Here is a 15794-nt window from a genome sequence, read left to right as displayed (position 1 = left end):
TGAAATTGGAAAGTATTTTTTCACAGAATAGTCATTTTAGAGCTCATATATTTTCTATTGTAAATGACACAACTGGCTTCTATTTAACTCTGGACCAATATTAAGATTTTTATAAGGATTTGATAAATATATATAAGCTTAAAGGTTTCAATTACAGATTATTTGGTTATATATGTGCACATATATACATATATGAGTGTTGTAGAGATAGTTTATATATTTTGTTTAATTTTAAAGTTTTTTTCTTACTGAATATCTTTAGTACATAAATCATAAAAATGTGCTGAGTGTATGTATGCCTTACCATAAAAATGAGACGTATATATCAGCATTAAAATTCAGAAAACGATATTTTCTTAGTCATTGTGATAAATAAAGATGTTGCAAGTATCTACTATGTATAAACTGTGTGTTAATTTGGGAAAAGCAGGTTTAAGATGCATGCTTTCCCTGCCAGTAACTTAAAATCTAGCTAGGGAGAATTATCGCTTAAACAATAAATGACTTAAAGTTATAAGAAAAAAATTATAGATATATTGTGAGGCTATGCATACTTAATTGTCAGGTAAACAATATGAATAGTGTTTTCCTAGGTTCTGATAAAACATAAAGTTGATGTAATCAAAGGTGACATACTTGTATAATCACAACTATTCACTACACTGTAATTTCTGTTTGTTTTTTAATTTTAGTTTTAATTCTTTAATCTTTTTTATTGAACTTATTAGAGTGACACCTATAATAATAAAAGCATAATATGCTAATTAGACTGAACAACCTTCTGGATGATCTTCCGGTTGGAACCAGGGCTGCGAGGGAAGCCTGGGTCCCTGCCAGTGGCCCGAGGGAGGCCCGGGTCCTGGGTGCCAGAGGGAAGCCGGTGCCAGCAGCCAGGGGAAGGAAGGCCTACTCTTGCACAAATTTTGTGCATCAGGCCTCTAGTTGGTTAATAAAATTATATAAGTTTCAGGTGAATAATTCTATTCATATTCCATATACACTCACGAAGTCCTTTTTATTTCCATAGGTTGGATTATTAGGAATTCAGATGATATGGACACGGGATTCAGAAGAAGCCCTTAGAAATGCCAAGTTTGATAAAAAAATCATGCAGAAAACCAATCAGTCTTTTTTGGAGCTGCTGAACACATTGATAGACCTTACAACCAAGGATCTGAGCTCCATGGAACGAGTTAAATATGAGACTTTGATCACTATTCACGTGCACCAAAGGGATATCTTTGATGACCTGGTAAGTGCTCTGTGAATGCTGTGGCATATAGAGAAGAGCAAATACTAGACACTATCTGTGCTGACCCACTGGAATTATGAATTCAATGAAAAGGTTAAATTCAGGCAAAAACTCATCTTCACATTGAGAGTTTGTCAGGTTTTCTTTTCAGTCTTTAGCCAAAATTTCAGCCATATTCCAATAGTCATTGCTAAGATGTTATTGAGGAAATTAGATTTTGTTAGGCGATTATTTTAAATACTAGAATGTCATGTAGCATCCTGAAAAGTATTCATTTGTCTTTTTAGATATCAGTTAAGGATGACTAGTTTCTTGATACAGAATTGATAAGTAATATTGCTAGCAGAGCAGTTAATGCTTTCTTTAAGGCTTTTGGTAAATCAAATTTTAACAAGTTCTGCTACATTTTATGTCATTGACCACAAATGGTCTTTTCTAATATAGATGGTGACATTCAGGTGTCATGCAGATTTTTGCCTTTAAAAGAGAACAGGGTGGAAAAGAGTTTAGCAGCTCTTGAAAGTAGAAAATGTGAAAAGACATGAAATTTGTCCTCTACTATAAAATAGGACATTAGATAAGAGGCAAAAAGCTCTTATTTTCATAATAATTTTCTGGATCATGTCTCACTCCATTATGTAAAAAAGATTATGAAAGATTGGTTCTAATATAATGGAAATAATGACAGCACATTCAAGCTGTTGTGTGTTAATCTCTTAATATTTAAGCACTCTCTTTGCCTCTCTGAGAAATAAAGGGTTCAGGGTAATTTTAGATTTCCTATTTGTCAAAGAAAAATGATTAAAGTGGTTCAAAATTTTGGCTAAAAGTTTCAGACGTATTGCTGAGCAATGACCTGCCATTAGACATTTTTGCCCTCTGCCAATCCTAGGAAAAATATTTAATGGATTTAAATAAAACCAACAATGTACTTTGTCATAATCACAAGAGATGAGTTTAATTCTGTCTTTGAACACCAAAATATATTTTCATTGTCTGTATTTCATGGTTAGGACTGTGGTATTGGACATTTAAGGGTGAAATTTAAGAAATGAATATCTTACTATTGAAATATATCATGCTCTTTAATTTGTGGAACACAATGAGAGGTTTCTCTTGAATCTTCCATGCCCATGTATTCTAAAGTATCTTTTATTTTGCTGATCAATAGATGAGTGGGTTGGATAGTGGTTATAGTTGACATCTCCGACCTAGTTAGGTAGTCTTTGAGTTCAGTTGACTTCACATTATGATATACATGAATGCTAATGTGCGCATTTAATATATGGTTCTCATCCCAGTTTTAACCAATACCTTTTGCATTTCAGTGTCAGATGCATATCAAGAGCCCTACAGACTTTGAGTGGCTGAAACAGTGCAGATTTTATTTTAACGAAGATTCTGACAAGATGATGATTCACATCACAGATGTGGCTTTCATATACCAGAATGAATTTTTAGGCTGCACTGACAGGCTTGTCATAACTCCACTCACAGACAGGTGATGGGAGGATTCTGTGATTCCACAACCTCCCCCCGCCCCCCCCGCCCATCGACAATTTGCTCAGGGGATTTCTGCTTAATGTCCTTTTATAGTTTATAAGCTCTTTTATATCAAAGGCTTTGAAATTCAGTATTCTTTGCCTTACAGGTGTGTCTGCACATGGGGTTTAGGTTTGTGTTTGAGACAGACTTTGCTTCTATTGCTTTCAGTCTTACAGAGGCATAGTTCAAATGACCTCTGTGGGCATCAAAATAGGCAAGAAAGGGAATTAATGGCCATGTGTCCATAGGTGCAAATCACCTGGGTCTTAAGGACTGCCTTAGGGACTGTGACATCTCTTGTGGTTACAAAGACAATTAAGATTTTTTTTTAGCAGGAAAATAACGGAGTGCCAGTGCAGGTGAAAAGCGGTGGGGAGGACATTGGGCTGCACATCTGGAGTTTAGTTCTGTCCTCTGCCTGTTATTTACCAGCTGTGTTAGCTAGATCTGCGGCAATTTCCCGGGACTCAGTTTCCTCATCTGTAAGATGAACCAGGCTATCTCCAAGGGTCCTTTCATAGCTAATACTCTGTGATTCACTTAGTCTAATTTATACTGGGTGGCATCAGCCACTTGTATATGCTCTGTTCAGGGATGCACTGAATATTAATTTTGGACACAGTGGTTGTACATAAAAATCAATATTTGGCCTAAGTAGAAGCTGAAGCTGCATATCAGCTGTTTTCACAGAATGAACCTCTGGGCTATTGGATTGCAACTATTATTAGACAAAACATAAACGTTTGATGTAGCAGCACTGTCACCTGTTTAGACAGTTTCTTCTGTGCATTTCGTTCATTCATGACACTTAAATGAAACGCTTCTGATAGCAGAGAGCTTACAGCAGCCCGGTGGAGAGGCAGAAACTCGAATGGAGCTGTGGAAGGGCACTACATCACCATTCATGAGTGATGACATTTTTGAAAGTAGCAAAGAGACTGGAAAGGAAAGCAGGGAAAGGCTAGAGCGAGCTCCACATACATGTAGGATGTTCTGGGGAGAGTGTGTGCATGCATGTAAACATACATATGAAGATGCTCTGAGAGATTTTTGCTTATCTCTGGAGGTCACGTCCTAGAGATTTAGTCCTGAGTATACTAGTATGCTCCCAGAAATGGAGTGAAGATGTGGTCATTTAGCAGTGTGTGATTTACATCTCATGTGACCACTGGCCCCCAACTACATCAAATGATGAACTCACATTCAAAACGGGGTTGCTCTACTTTAATGGTTCCCAATCTGTTTCCTAGAATACTGTTTTTCAGGAGTGGTAGGTCTGTGAAGAAGTTGAAACATTAGTTTTGGAATTGCTGGGTACTGTTTTTCATACTTGGACACTCTCAATTACATTATAAGAAAAGCTGTTTAACCTTTTAAAGAGTTTTCAAACTTATTTGACCATAGACCACCCCTTTCTTTTTCCTTAATGCATGTAATAGCCATAGGATACGTGCATTTTAGAAGGCAGCTTTGGAAATGTTATGTGGGGACAATGGCCTGGATCTTCTTCTTTCTTCTTTCTTCTTTCCCCTCCTCCTCCTCTTCCTTCTCCTCCTCCTCCTCCTTCACCTCCTCCTTCCTCCTCCTCCTCCCCTTCTCCTCCTCCTCCTCCTCCTCCTCTTCTCCTCCTTCCTCCTCCTCCTCCACTCCTTCACCTCCTCCTTCCTCCTCCACCTCCTCCTTCCTCCACCTCCTCCTTCCTCCACCTCCTCCTTCCTCCACCTCCTCCTTCCTCCACCTCCTCCTCCTTCCTCCTCCTCCTCCTCCTCTCCTCCTCCTCCTCCTCCTCCTCCTCCTCCTCCTCCTCCTCCTCCTCCTCCTCCTCCTCCTCCTCCTCCTCTTTATTCTTCTTTAAATCTTGCGCGGGTTTCATTTCACTGCGGTGTTTCAGAATATGTTCTAGATGCCAGTGCTTTGGTTCCAGTGCTGTCTCTATCCCTCAAGGTGTTACATCACGTTGGCCCAGGCTCTGGGAATGAGCATGGGAGGAGCCCCCGCTGGACCTGCAGGAACGGGCAAAACAGAAACCACCAAGGATATGGGACGATGTCTTGGGAAATATGTTGTGGTTTTCAATTGTTCGGACCAAATGGATTTCCGAGGGCTTGGACGGATTTTTAAAGGTGAAGGTTATGTTTTTCTTTTATTTTATCTGATGAGAAATTTCCGTTAAGGTGGAATAGGTTAAGATTTATATTTTAATAATTGGCTTCATTTTAGGGTCATTGTTACACGTTGTAACTCTTTTTGGAAAATCTGAATTTTAGCAGTGTTGAGTGGATCAACTGTCAATGCCACTGTTCTTCCATAATGCTTCTTTATCATTGCAGGTTGGGTGCTTACAGAGAAAATGCCATACTGTGAGCTATTTTGCGGGTACTCTATGCATGATCTGTTTGTTCCGCTTTATGTTTGCAACCAGCTTATATCTGGCTTGTCTTGGCAGCTGTGTAATGTTCTTTTCCTTGGCTTTCCAAAAATTGCATACTAATTGTATTTTCCATTCCATTCTGTTTCCTTGCTAAGGACTGGCACAGTCTGGATCCTGGGGTTGTTTTGATGAATTTAACCGTATCGATCTACCAGTTCTCTCAGTTGCAGCCCAGCAAATTTCCATTATTTTGACATGCAAAAAGGAGCATAAGACATCTTTTATTTTTACTGATGGAGATAGAGTGACTATGAACCCTGAATTTGGACTTTTTCTAACCATGGTAAGGAAGCTCTACTGAATTTCTGCCTCTTGTCACAGGTTTCATATATCTCCTTGGTCATATGTCACCTACTTTCCATGATTGGAAACTGGGATTGTAACTTTCACTCCTGGTTGAAAGCCTTTGGAGTTAAAGCTCATATTAACAACTCACCAGTTAATCTCTTCAGGGAAAAGGAGAGGGAAATAGGTAAATGAATTCTCTGGTTGTCATTCCAGATTTGTGGTGTGTACATAATGGATCTTTTAATGTCCCACTGATGTATGCTGCTTGCCCCATGATCATATAATTCATCCTAGGGTTTTATTTTGTGTAGAACCCTGGCTATGCTGGGCGGCAAGAACTCCCCGAAAACTTGAAGATTAACTTCCGCTCTGTGGCCATGATGGTCCCTGACCGTCAGATTATCATAAGGGTGAAGTTGGCTAGCTGTGGCTTCATTGACAACATTGTCTTGGCCAGGAAGTTTTTCACGCTCTACAAGCTATGTGAAGAGCAGCTTTCTAAGCAGGTGTGACATTCTGAAGTTTTTCTATGTATGCAAGTTTCATTTTCCTATTCAGTGAAATGTTTTTATTTTGAAAAATTGTAGGCTAGGGTTGTTGACAGATACCTTATTGATATAAAGTAGAAAGTTATATATTATAAAAATAATTTTGTATGCATAGTCTTATTAAGAAGTACATTTAAAGAAATTAATGTTTATGACATAGAAATGAAGTAAGTACTATCTGGACTGATTATAGATATTAATATTTTCTCTTTATCCCACCTATACATTTATCATAATATGTGTTATGTGTTCTTATGGTTTTCAGCAACCTTTCAGTCATGTACTCTTTTCACTTTCAAGCTCATTCAAGTATTTGGCCAAGCTTTGCTATTTGTCTGTATTAACTTCTTTTCCAATTTCCTGCACTGTTTGGAGTAGCAGATTCTGACTTCATGGGATTTCAGAGTTAAGAGGCACACAATTAATCATTTATTACTTCTGTATTAGTTAACTATTGCTGTGTCATAATGTCCACAAAATTACTATAGGAAGAACAATATGTATTTACTATCTCACACTTTCTGTGGGTCAGGAGTCCTGGCACAACTTGGTTGGGTCCTCTGTTTAAAGTCAAACAAGGCTGCAGTCAGGTGTTAGCTGGGGCTGTGGTTTCATCTGATGCTTGACTGGGGACAGATCTACTCCCAAACTCACTCTAGTTGTTGGCAGAATTCTTTTCCTTGAGGGATTCTTTCTGGCTGTTGGCTGGAGAAGGCCACTTTCAGTCCCCACAGGCTGTGTGCCATTCTTTGCTACCTGGGTTTCTTCAACATGGCCATTTGCTTTCTCCAAGTCAGCAAGGGAAAGAGGCTCTAGCAAGATGAGTGCTACAATCTTATATTAGTCAGGATTCTTCATAGAAGCAGAACCATAGGGTATATATGTTTCTATATAAAAAGATTTATTATAAGGCATTGCCTCACACAGTTATGGAAGCTGGAAAGGCCCCTGATATGCTGTCTACAAGAGGTGGCCCAGAAAGGCTGGAGGTATAGTTTGAAGGGTTGATGGTGTAGATTCCAATCTCAGTCTGAAGACCAGAAACTAGGAGTTACTGAGGGCAGGAGGTAGATAACCCAACTCAGCAGTCAGGCAGAGAGGACGAAGAAGGTGAATCCAATGAGTTCCTGCAGTCTTCAATGGGTTGGATGGTGCCCGCCTACACTGGGGAGGGCCATCTACTGTACTTAGTCCATAAAGTCAAATGTTAATCTCTTTCAGAAACACCCTCACCAGAAATAATGTTTAATCAGCTCGCTGAGCATTTCATGACCGAGTCAAGTTGACACATAAAATTAACAATCACAAATCTTATGTAATGTGACCACATAATCATGTACATGTAACCGTATGCAACCTGTCATCTTTGCTATTTTCTATTGGTTAGAAGCAAATCACAGGTCCTGCCTACACTCAAGGGGTAAGATCACACAAAGGTACAAAGACCAGGAGGCAGGGATCATATCATAAATTTCTAGAATATATAAGTAAAAATTACTAAAAGCATGTGCTGAATAATTATATATTGTAATAAACATAAAAATAAACTGAATAGCACTCCTAACATATGTAACTCTTTGATCCCTCTCCTCACTCTGGCCTCTATTTCAAACTTTTTTGAATTTACTTGTTTTTACTTACAATTTATATTCTCACTCAAAAGTTCTTTCCTTATGAGTGTTCAAGCACAGACAGAGCCTTCTAAACCTGGCTATTGAGCTTTCCTGGTTAGACTGACCCTATTTTTGCCACCACCATTCTTGGTTTCTTCTGTTTATTACAGACTTTACTCAATCATTCTTATCTTTTCTGTGTAAAACTAATATTTTTTACTATGTAGAGAAATTCCCACATCACCGACTCCTGCTCTCTTCTTCTCAGTACTTCAATCTTTCTGCATTCCTGTAGCCCTTACTCCGTTATTTATTTATCTTCCAAATGATTAGTACTAAATGATGCACACTGCTCCCAGGTACCTTAGCAGATACTTGTTTTGGTTTTGTGTTTTGTTTTCCTATAGGTATTTTTTTGTGTGTTTGTGGTAAAAAAACATGAAACATTAAACTTACTAACTTAACCATTTTATTTTTTACTATTGTCAATGGCAGAATATATATCTATATTTATCTATCTATCTATCTATCTATCTATCTATCTATCTATCTATCTATCTATCTATATCTATACTAGTGTGTGTGTGTGTGTATATATATATATATATATATATATATATATATATATCATTTATCTTTATTGTTGAAAGTGTTACAGATGCCCCCCCCCCAATTGACCCCCTCTTCCCTGTTCGCCACTCCTACACCCTCCCCAGGCCTTCACAACACTATTGTCTGTGATCATGGGTTATGCATATATGCATATAATTTCTTTGTTTAATCTTTTCCCTCTCCCCCCTTTCTCTCTATTCCATGTTTCCATGACTCTGGATCTATTTTGTTCATCAGTTTATTTTGTCCATTAGATTCCACATATAAGTGAGATCATGTGATATTTTAACGATTTTAAGTGTACAGTTCAGTAGTGTTATGTATATGCAAAAAGCTGTGAAGCAGATTTCCAGAAATTTTTCATCTTGCAAAACTGAAACAGCTCTTTAAACAGCTCCTCTCTTTCCCTTGTCCCAGCCCCTAGTACCCACCATTCTACTTTCTGTTTGTGTGCATTTGACTACTTTAGATACCTCATATAAGTGAACCCAAACAGTTTCTGTCTTTTGGTGTCTGGTTTATTTTACTGAGTATAATGTCCTCAAGGCTCATCCATGTGTAGCATGTGGCAGGATTTGCTTCCTCTTTATGGTGGATGTATATCCCACATGTTCCTTATCCACTCATCACTTGATAGGTATTTGGGTTGCATCCACCTCTTAGGTACTGTGAATAGTGTTGCTATGAACATGGGTGTATATATAGTTCTTTGAGACCTTGCTTTCAATTCTTTGGATATATACCCAGAATGGGATTACTGAATAATATGATAGTTCTACTTTTAATTTTTTGAGGAACTGCCATAGTATCCATAGTGATTAAAAAATTAGTTTTTAATTATTCATTTTACTAGAGGCCTGGTGCATGAAAATTTGTGCACTGGAGGGGGGTTCCTCAGCCTGGCCTGCCCCCTCTCACAGTCCAGGAACCCTCAGGGGATGTCCTACTGGCGGCTTAGGCCTGCTCCCCGGAGGGAGCTGCACTTGGGCTTCCCTCTGCGGGAGGCGACTGGGCTGATCAGGTGAAGGTGCCACCCCCATCAACCTTCCGCTGCTGCCGGCTGCCATGGCTGCCTGCCCTCGGCCCTTGCAGCTGCAGTGGCTTTGTCTGGAAGGACGTCCGGAAGGATGTTCTGTTGTCCGGTCTAATTAGCATATTATGCTTTTATTATTATAGATATGTACTAAAATTTGGCATGGTTGAGTTTTTAAAATATATATTAAGGCAATAATAAAGCTGGGGGCTTAGCTTCTGATTTGTTCTTATTCTTCTCCCCTGTAGGTAATCCTGGAATGTAGCTACTTTACTTTCTTCTTAATACCCCTGCCTGTTTACTTACCAGTGCATATGATGGTCATAACTGAGGTCTCAGTTTAATTCTGGTTCAGAATTTTAGCTTTAGAGATATGAGGACATATTCTTATGGATGAATGATTAAGAAGAAGCTCAAGGGGATGTGTGTACTCTAAGAGAAAATTTATGCCTCTCTCCCTGTCAAGATATAGCTATTAATTCTGATCTACGGGCTTAAATTAATGATGGTACAGGAAAGGACTTGGGTATTCTCTATTTGGTCAAAAATATCTTGATAAAAATGTATTGCTCCACTAACTGTACATGTTCTCTAAAGGCACATCAGCATTTTATTCGTTATGTGGTCAGATTGGTATAGCTTCCGTGTGTAAGTTCATATTGAAAATAAGCCTGGCATACCTTACAATTTTCAGGTACATTATGATTTTGGTTTGCGCAACATTCTGTCAGTCCTGCGAACATTGGGAGCAGCAAAAAGAGCCAACCCCACAGATACAGAGTCCACGATCGTCATGCGCGTCCTACGAGACATGAATCTTTCCAAACTGGTACGATTCACAGATGGAAAGTTCCGCTCACTTAAATATCAGTTCTACTAACTAAGCACAAATGAGATGTAGAAATATTTATTTAATATGCTCAATTTAAAATGCCTAATTATCAGATAAAGTGCTGGAGGACACAACTTCAAATTACACTTTTCAGTTCTTTTTGTACTAACTCATGTCTAATCTAACATATACCTATTCCAATAGAATGTAAATGGGTTAAAAAAACCCCCACAGGTTATGTTTTCAAAAACTTTGAGCCATTTTGTGTTTTAGAGCTAAAATCTCACTTTTCTTAAAGTCTGTAGAGCCTGGCAGAAAATTGTATGTAAATTTTACAAGTGTGTAATAATTTTGTACATTTCATTTTGTGGTAGAGACTGATATTCAGTTTTCCACTATCAGTGGATCTATGTACAGGTGACAGAATGATATTTTTTATTTCAAAATAAAAGTATGAACCAAATTCTAATTCATGAATTTGCTACTATCTCTCATTAAAATTCTTTTTAATTTAAGTTAGAAATTTTAGACTATGTAGCAATGCCCCAAGCTGATTATTTCATAAGAAAGTTGTCATGTAGACCACATTTAATTTCCTTCTATTTTCTTCCATTTTTACTCTTCTTTCTCCCTTTCCTCTCCTTCCTTTTCTTTCTTTTTTTAAAAAAATATATTTTATTGATTTTTTTACAGAGAGGAAGGGAGAGGGATAGAGAATTAGAAACATCGATGAGAGAGAAACATCGATCAGCTGCCTCCTGCACACTCCCTACTGGGGATGTGCCCACAACCAAGGTACATGCCCTTGACCAGACTCGAACCTGGGACCCTTGAGTCCTCAGGCTGACGCTCTATCCACTGAGCCAAACCGGTTAGGGCTCTCCTTCCTTTTCTAAAAATAATTTGTAACTTATGGGAAACATCTCTTAACGTCAAAGAGGTGGTATTTACTTATTAATGGTTATGATGAAATGATCTGGGCGGGGTCAGGCACCATCAGTGTACCTGGTCGTTGCTATGATTATGCCAAAATCGTGGGTCTGATTTCCCTTTCTTTTCTTTTTGAGATCGATGAGGATGAACCCCTATTTTTGAGTTTGATTGAAGATCTCTTCCCAAATATTCTTCTGGACAAGGCAGGCTACCCTGAACTGGAGGTGGCAATTGATAGACAGGTAATACATTTCACAGGGCATCAAGTACCCAGTCTGTCTCACCTGGGTTTCAGGGAATCAGGTGGAGCTAGTGCGGCCCAAGTCTGTAGGTTCCAAGAACAACACCCGGGGCTGTGACTGCTGTTTTTGTGAGTGGATGTGATCAGAGTATATTTTAATATTTATTGCTGATGACTATAGTAACATAGAATAAATACATTCAATTTCAATAAAAACTGCTATGTAATTTGCACAATAGCGATTTCTGCTATTCATGTACAAGGATTACTTGATTATATTTTCAGGGAATAGAGTAAAACAAACCTCAGAATGTGTAAATTCTATTTGTTGGCCTAAGACGGGTTGGCTGTGACGACAGTTTTAAGAGAGGCTGTTGCACCCCAGGATAGAGCTCTTCCTGCCGTTGCACAACCACACGTCCAGTGGCCACTTGCTAGCGGCCCTGGTACTGATGGAAACCAGATTCCAAAATGAGAAGCGATGGGCCAGCAGGGCTGGCAGGGCTGGCTGATGCCTGCCCTGCCGGTGTGGCTCTGCCGGTGTCATATGCAGTGACCTCATGTGGCCCCGAGATATCATCTCTCCCTCCCACAGTCACTTGTGATTCCTTCCTGGGGCTCTGAGGGAGTCTGCTGCATATCTATATCATTAGGTGCCTAGATTTCCCACGATACTTGTACAGCTTTAACTTTTTATAGTCTCCTAAGAATGGAGGTGAATTATGTAAACCTTGTGCCTCAATTTCCTTTCCTAGGAAGAAGAGCTGGGGGGAAAATTTCATAGAAATGGTGATTAGCTCATATTTATAAAAACACATTTAAATTCCTTGAAGATATTTGTAATACAAGTGAAATATGGTAGCATTAAGTAGATATTTTGCTTTAAAAATCAATATATAAAAGTTTTAATCTTTTTTTTAACCAGGTAAGAATGAAATTCGTTTTACAAATGGTTTCTTTATCAAATGGCCTAACTTACTGTAGCATTACCTAAAAAGCTAAGTGTAAAGTAATTTGTAAGGTGAGTTGCATTAGTACTTTGTAGCATGCGAAAAATCTGGAGTATATACATAGTGTAAAGTGACACATGATGATTAATCAAAATTATTTAAATAAAAATAAAAGCATTATTTATAGTGCATTTAAGCATAGGATTCTAGTTAAAAGCGTGGGCTGTGGAGTTCAAATCCCCACCTCATAACTTTACAAATATTAATCTTGGTCAAGTTACTTCATCGCTCTGTGCCTCAGTTTCCTTATCTGTAAAATGAAGATATCCATAGTACCAATCTCATATTATTGTTTTGAAGATTAAACTTAGGATAGCTTGGCACAGAGTAACTTCCATACATGCACTTGATAGATAAAGACTACCCAGTGGACTTACAAAGAGCTTGGCGTTGATATGGAATTTCAGTCATCCTAGTGTGCTAGACATTTTTCCAGTAATTAAATGTTATCTTTTAAATTAAACATTTAAAATACATTTCATACTTGAGCCTTTATTCTTTAGTTGCTCTTAAGATGTACATTTAATAAAATGTTAATATAAATGCATCCAATTCCCAAAGACAAATGCAGATGTTTCTTATTAGCTTGCTATAACATTTGATTATATTCAGCCTGCTTTTTGTTGTGTACATATATTCTTTTATGCAATATATATTTTTATTGTGATAAAATACATAATATAAAATTTACCTTTTTCGCCATTTTAAGTGGACAGTTTAATGGTATTAAGTACAGTCTTATTATTGTGTAAACATCACCACCATCCATCTCCAGACCGTTTTTCATTTTCTAGAATGAAACTCCGTACTTACTAAACAGTAGCTCCCCATTTCTCTACCCACCTCCCCCCACACTCCATGTTCTGTGCTTATTTCGAGCACATTGGCAAGCCTGGCTTCTGTTGATGTGGCTCACTGTAGGGTTTTTGTTATGTTTTCAGGTGGAAGAAGCTGGTTTAATCAGCCATCCTCCTTGGAAACTGAAAGTCATCCAGCTGTTTGAAACACAGAGAGTGCGGCATGGAATGATGACCCTGGGGCCTAGCGGAGCAGGGAAAACCACCTGCATCCACACCCTGATGAAAGCCATGACAGGTACGGGGCAGCCGAGCTGCATTGCTCTGGGTGACACATTTAAATAGTTGTGGCACATTTAAATTCCCCAAGAGGAAACAAAGGTAGATACATGAATATATTTTTACAGGAGAGAATGCTGCTTTACTGACAATTGGGTACATTTGAGGGAGAACATATTACATTAATGGACTACCGGGGGAAAACATTTCTTTCCATCTTTACTGAGATATAATTGACACATACCATTGTGTAAGCTTAAGGTGTACAAAGTGTTGATTTGATTCATTTATAAATTGCAAAATGATTAACACCATAGTATTAGCTAATAACTCCATCACATACATAGTTCCGAATCCTTTTTTTGTGGTGAGAACATTTAAGATCTACTCTCTTAGCAACATTCAAGTATATGATGCAATATTATTAGCTGTAATCACCTGCTATACATCAGATTCCCAAATTTGTTAATCTAATAACTGGAAGTTTGTATCTTTGACTAATGTCTCCCCACTTCCACCCCCCGCCCCCAACTCCTAGGAATCACCACTCTGTGTTTCTGTGAGTTTGGCTTTTTTAGGTTCCACATGCAGTAAGTCCTCGCTTGGAAACTGACTTTAAGCAAAATGACATATATGAAAACAATTTACCATAGGCTAATTGATCCAAGCAAGACTTAAATTCCCACGGCATATGTTAACTATACATATAAACTAATTTTCCACCTGGAAGCAGATATTTTTCTGGGAAAGTTAAACAAATGCACTTAATTTCCAGATATCCCTAAGCCTCACATCAAAGTCCCTAGCCTGAGGTCACCTGGGGATAATGGTCATTGCCATGTTCATGATTATTCTTGTATTCTCTGGTTCTGATTGGACATTGACGACTCTCTTCCTAAGAGTATCAGCAGCCCTTAGCTGTGCCAGAGTTGAATTCCAAAATTTCACAGAACTTTGGTTGTGGGAATCCATCATACCGGGTCCCACAGGGAAAGGTGCGGGTTGGAACCCCAGTGCGCTGATACTGAGTTGCTGGTTGCTGGGAATTGCCTGTATTTATTCTAGGGCCCTGCACACATTGGATTTAGTCTCAGTTTTCTCAGCTGTGGGATGAAGTGAATTCTGTGCATCAAAGTTCTATCTATTGGGTTTTCACACGGAGACAGGACTATGCTCTCAGCTAGCACCTAACTCCACCAAAACGGAGCTCACACCTGCAGGGCTTATCACGTGGTTTTCAGTGTGCGGTTAATAGTTGGGATTTTTACATAGCTTTAAAATGACGTGTTCTCCCTTTCAAATTATGCTTAATACCTTTGTTGTTGTTATAAAACCGCCTTCTGTTAACTACAGGTGCACCTGGTACAAGGACATGAACAAAGTGAGCGCTAAATATTAAACCATACAGATACATTATGGATAATGTGTTTGGATAATTCGTGTGGCATCACTGATGTTGGAAAAGCTCTTTGCAAAGTTGAATTAATCATTAGACTATTTGCTGTTTATTAGCTTGTGCTTGGTTTTAGTATTTCCTGTTTATTATCCTGTTCTTAGTTTTAATAGGTAGGCAAACGTTTGTTATCTTAAGTAAAACATTGTTTCTTGCTGAAAACTTTAATTATCCAAGAGATTGAGAAGATAATTGGGCTGACCTTCTACTGAAGAAGTGCAAGACCCATGTATGTTATTTGTTCCCTTATTCCCCATTATTTTTTCATTAAAAAATACTTGGAGGTTTTGCTAGGTTCTGCACTAGAAATGGGAGAACAGGTATGAAAAAAAAATCGACATGTCTTCAAGGAGCTTACAGTGTAACGAGTTATAGACACAGGCACAGATTCTTAACAGGCAACTTGGCATCACTATGAGGAAAATTTGGATAAGTATTTTGTGAGCAGAGGTGAAGGACAGCAGAATCTTTTCCAAGGAATTATGGGAGGGCTTACCGAGCAGGTGCTACTGCATCTGAGGTTGGAAGGCTGGGTAGCAGGTGGATAAGAGGCATCCTTAGCGCAAGGAAGACTCTGCAGGAAGAAGGGACTGGGACTGCAGGATATACCCAAGGAAGTCCATTGACACGAAGAGAATGCAATTGTGTGTGGGCGGAAGTGGGGGAGATGAAGAGGTACAGCAGCTGCTATTGGTGCCAATGCTGTCCCTTTGGCCTGACCCTGCTATAGATGTGGCCGTTGGACAGTTTCTCCCCTCAACACCAGAGGTTTCTCCCAGTTTTTCAGCTTTATGACTTTCCTTGAAGCTATGGAACTGGCTCAGCCAGGAAATAGGGGTCGGTGAGAATTAATGTATGAGGCAGCCACACCCTCAACCAATGGGGGAGAACAGTTGATGGCAGATATTCCACCCCCTGCCTTTTAGA

At 38.7% G+C, this 15794-nt stretch overlaps 1 protein-coding gene across 1 annotated transcript in view; it reads left to right on the top strand.

Moving 5' to 3' along the window:
• Window positions 1-15794, top strand: part of DNAH5 (dynein axonemal heavy chain 5) — a 192769-nt gene that overhangs the window by 81281 nt on the left and 95694 nt on the right. Inside the window, exons 35-42 of the mRNA XM_036308556.1 lie at window positions 1028-1252; window positions 2581-2753; window positions 4742-4920; window positions 5324-5511; window positions 5828-6022; window positions 10017-10151; window positions 11222-11329; window positions 13280-13433. Coding sequence (XP_036164449.1) covers window positions 1028-1252; window positions 2581-2753; window positions 4742-4920; window positions 5324-5511; window positions 5828-6022; window positions 10017-10151; window positions 11222-11329; window positions 13280-13433 — 1357 coding nt within the window. The remainder of the gene's footprint in view (window positions 1-1027; window positions 1253-2580; window positions 2754-4741; window positions 4921-5323; window positions 5512-5827; window positions 6023-10016; window positions 10152-11221; window positions 11330-13279; window positions 13434-15794) is intronic.

This window comes from Myotis myotis, unplaced genomic scaffold (assembly GCF_014108235.1).
Source record: "Myotis myotis isolate mMyoMyo1 unplaced genomic scaffold, mMyoMyo1.p scaffold_m19_p_5, whole genome shotgun sequence".
In the NCBI taxonomy this organism is placed as follows: Eukaryota; Metazoa; Chordata; class Mammalia; order Chiroptera; family Vespertilionidae; genus Myotis; species Myotis myotis.
The sequence above is the reverse complement of the archived record's forward strand: the minus strand, read 5'-3'. Positions and strand labels throughout refer to the sequence as shown.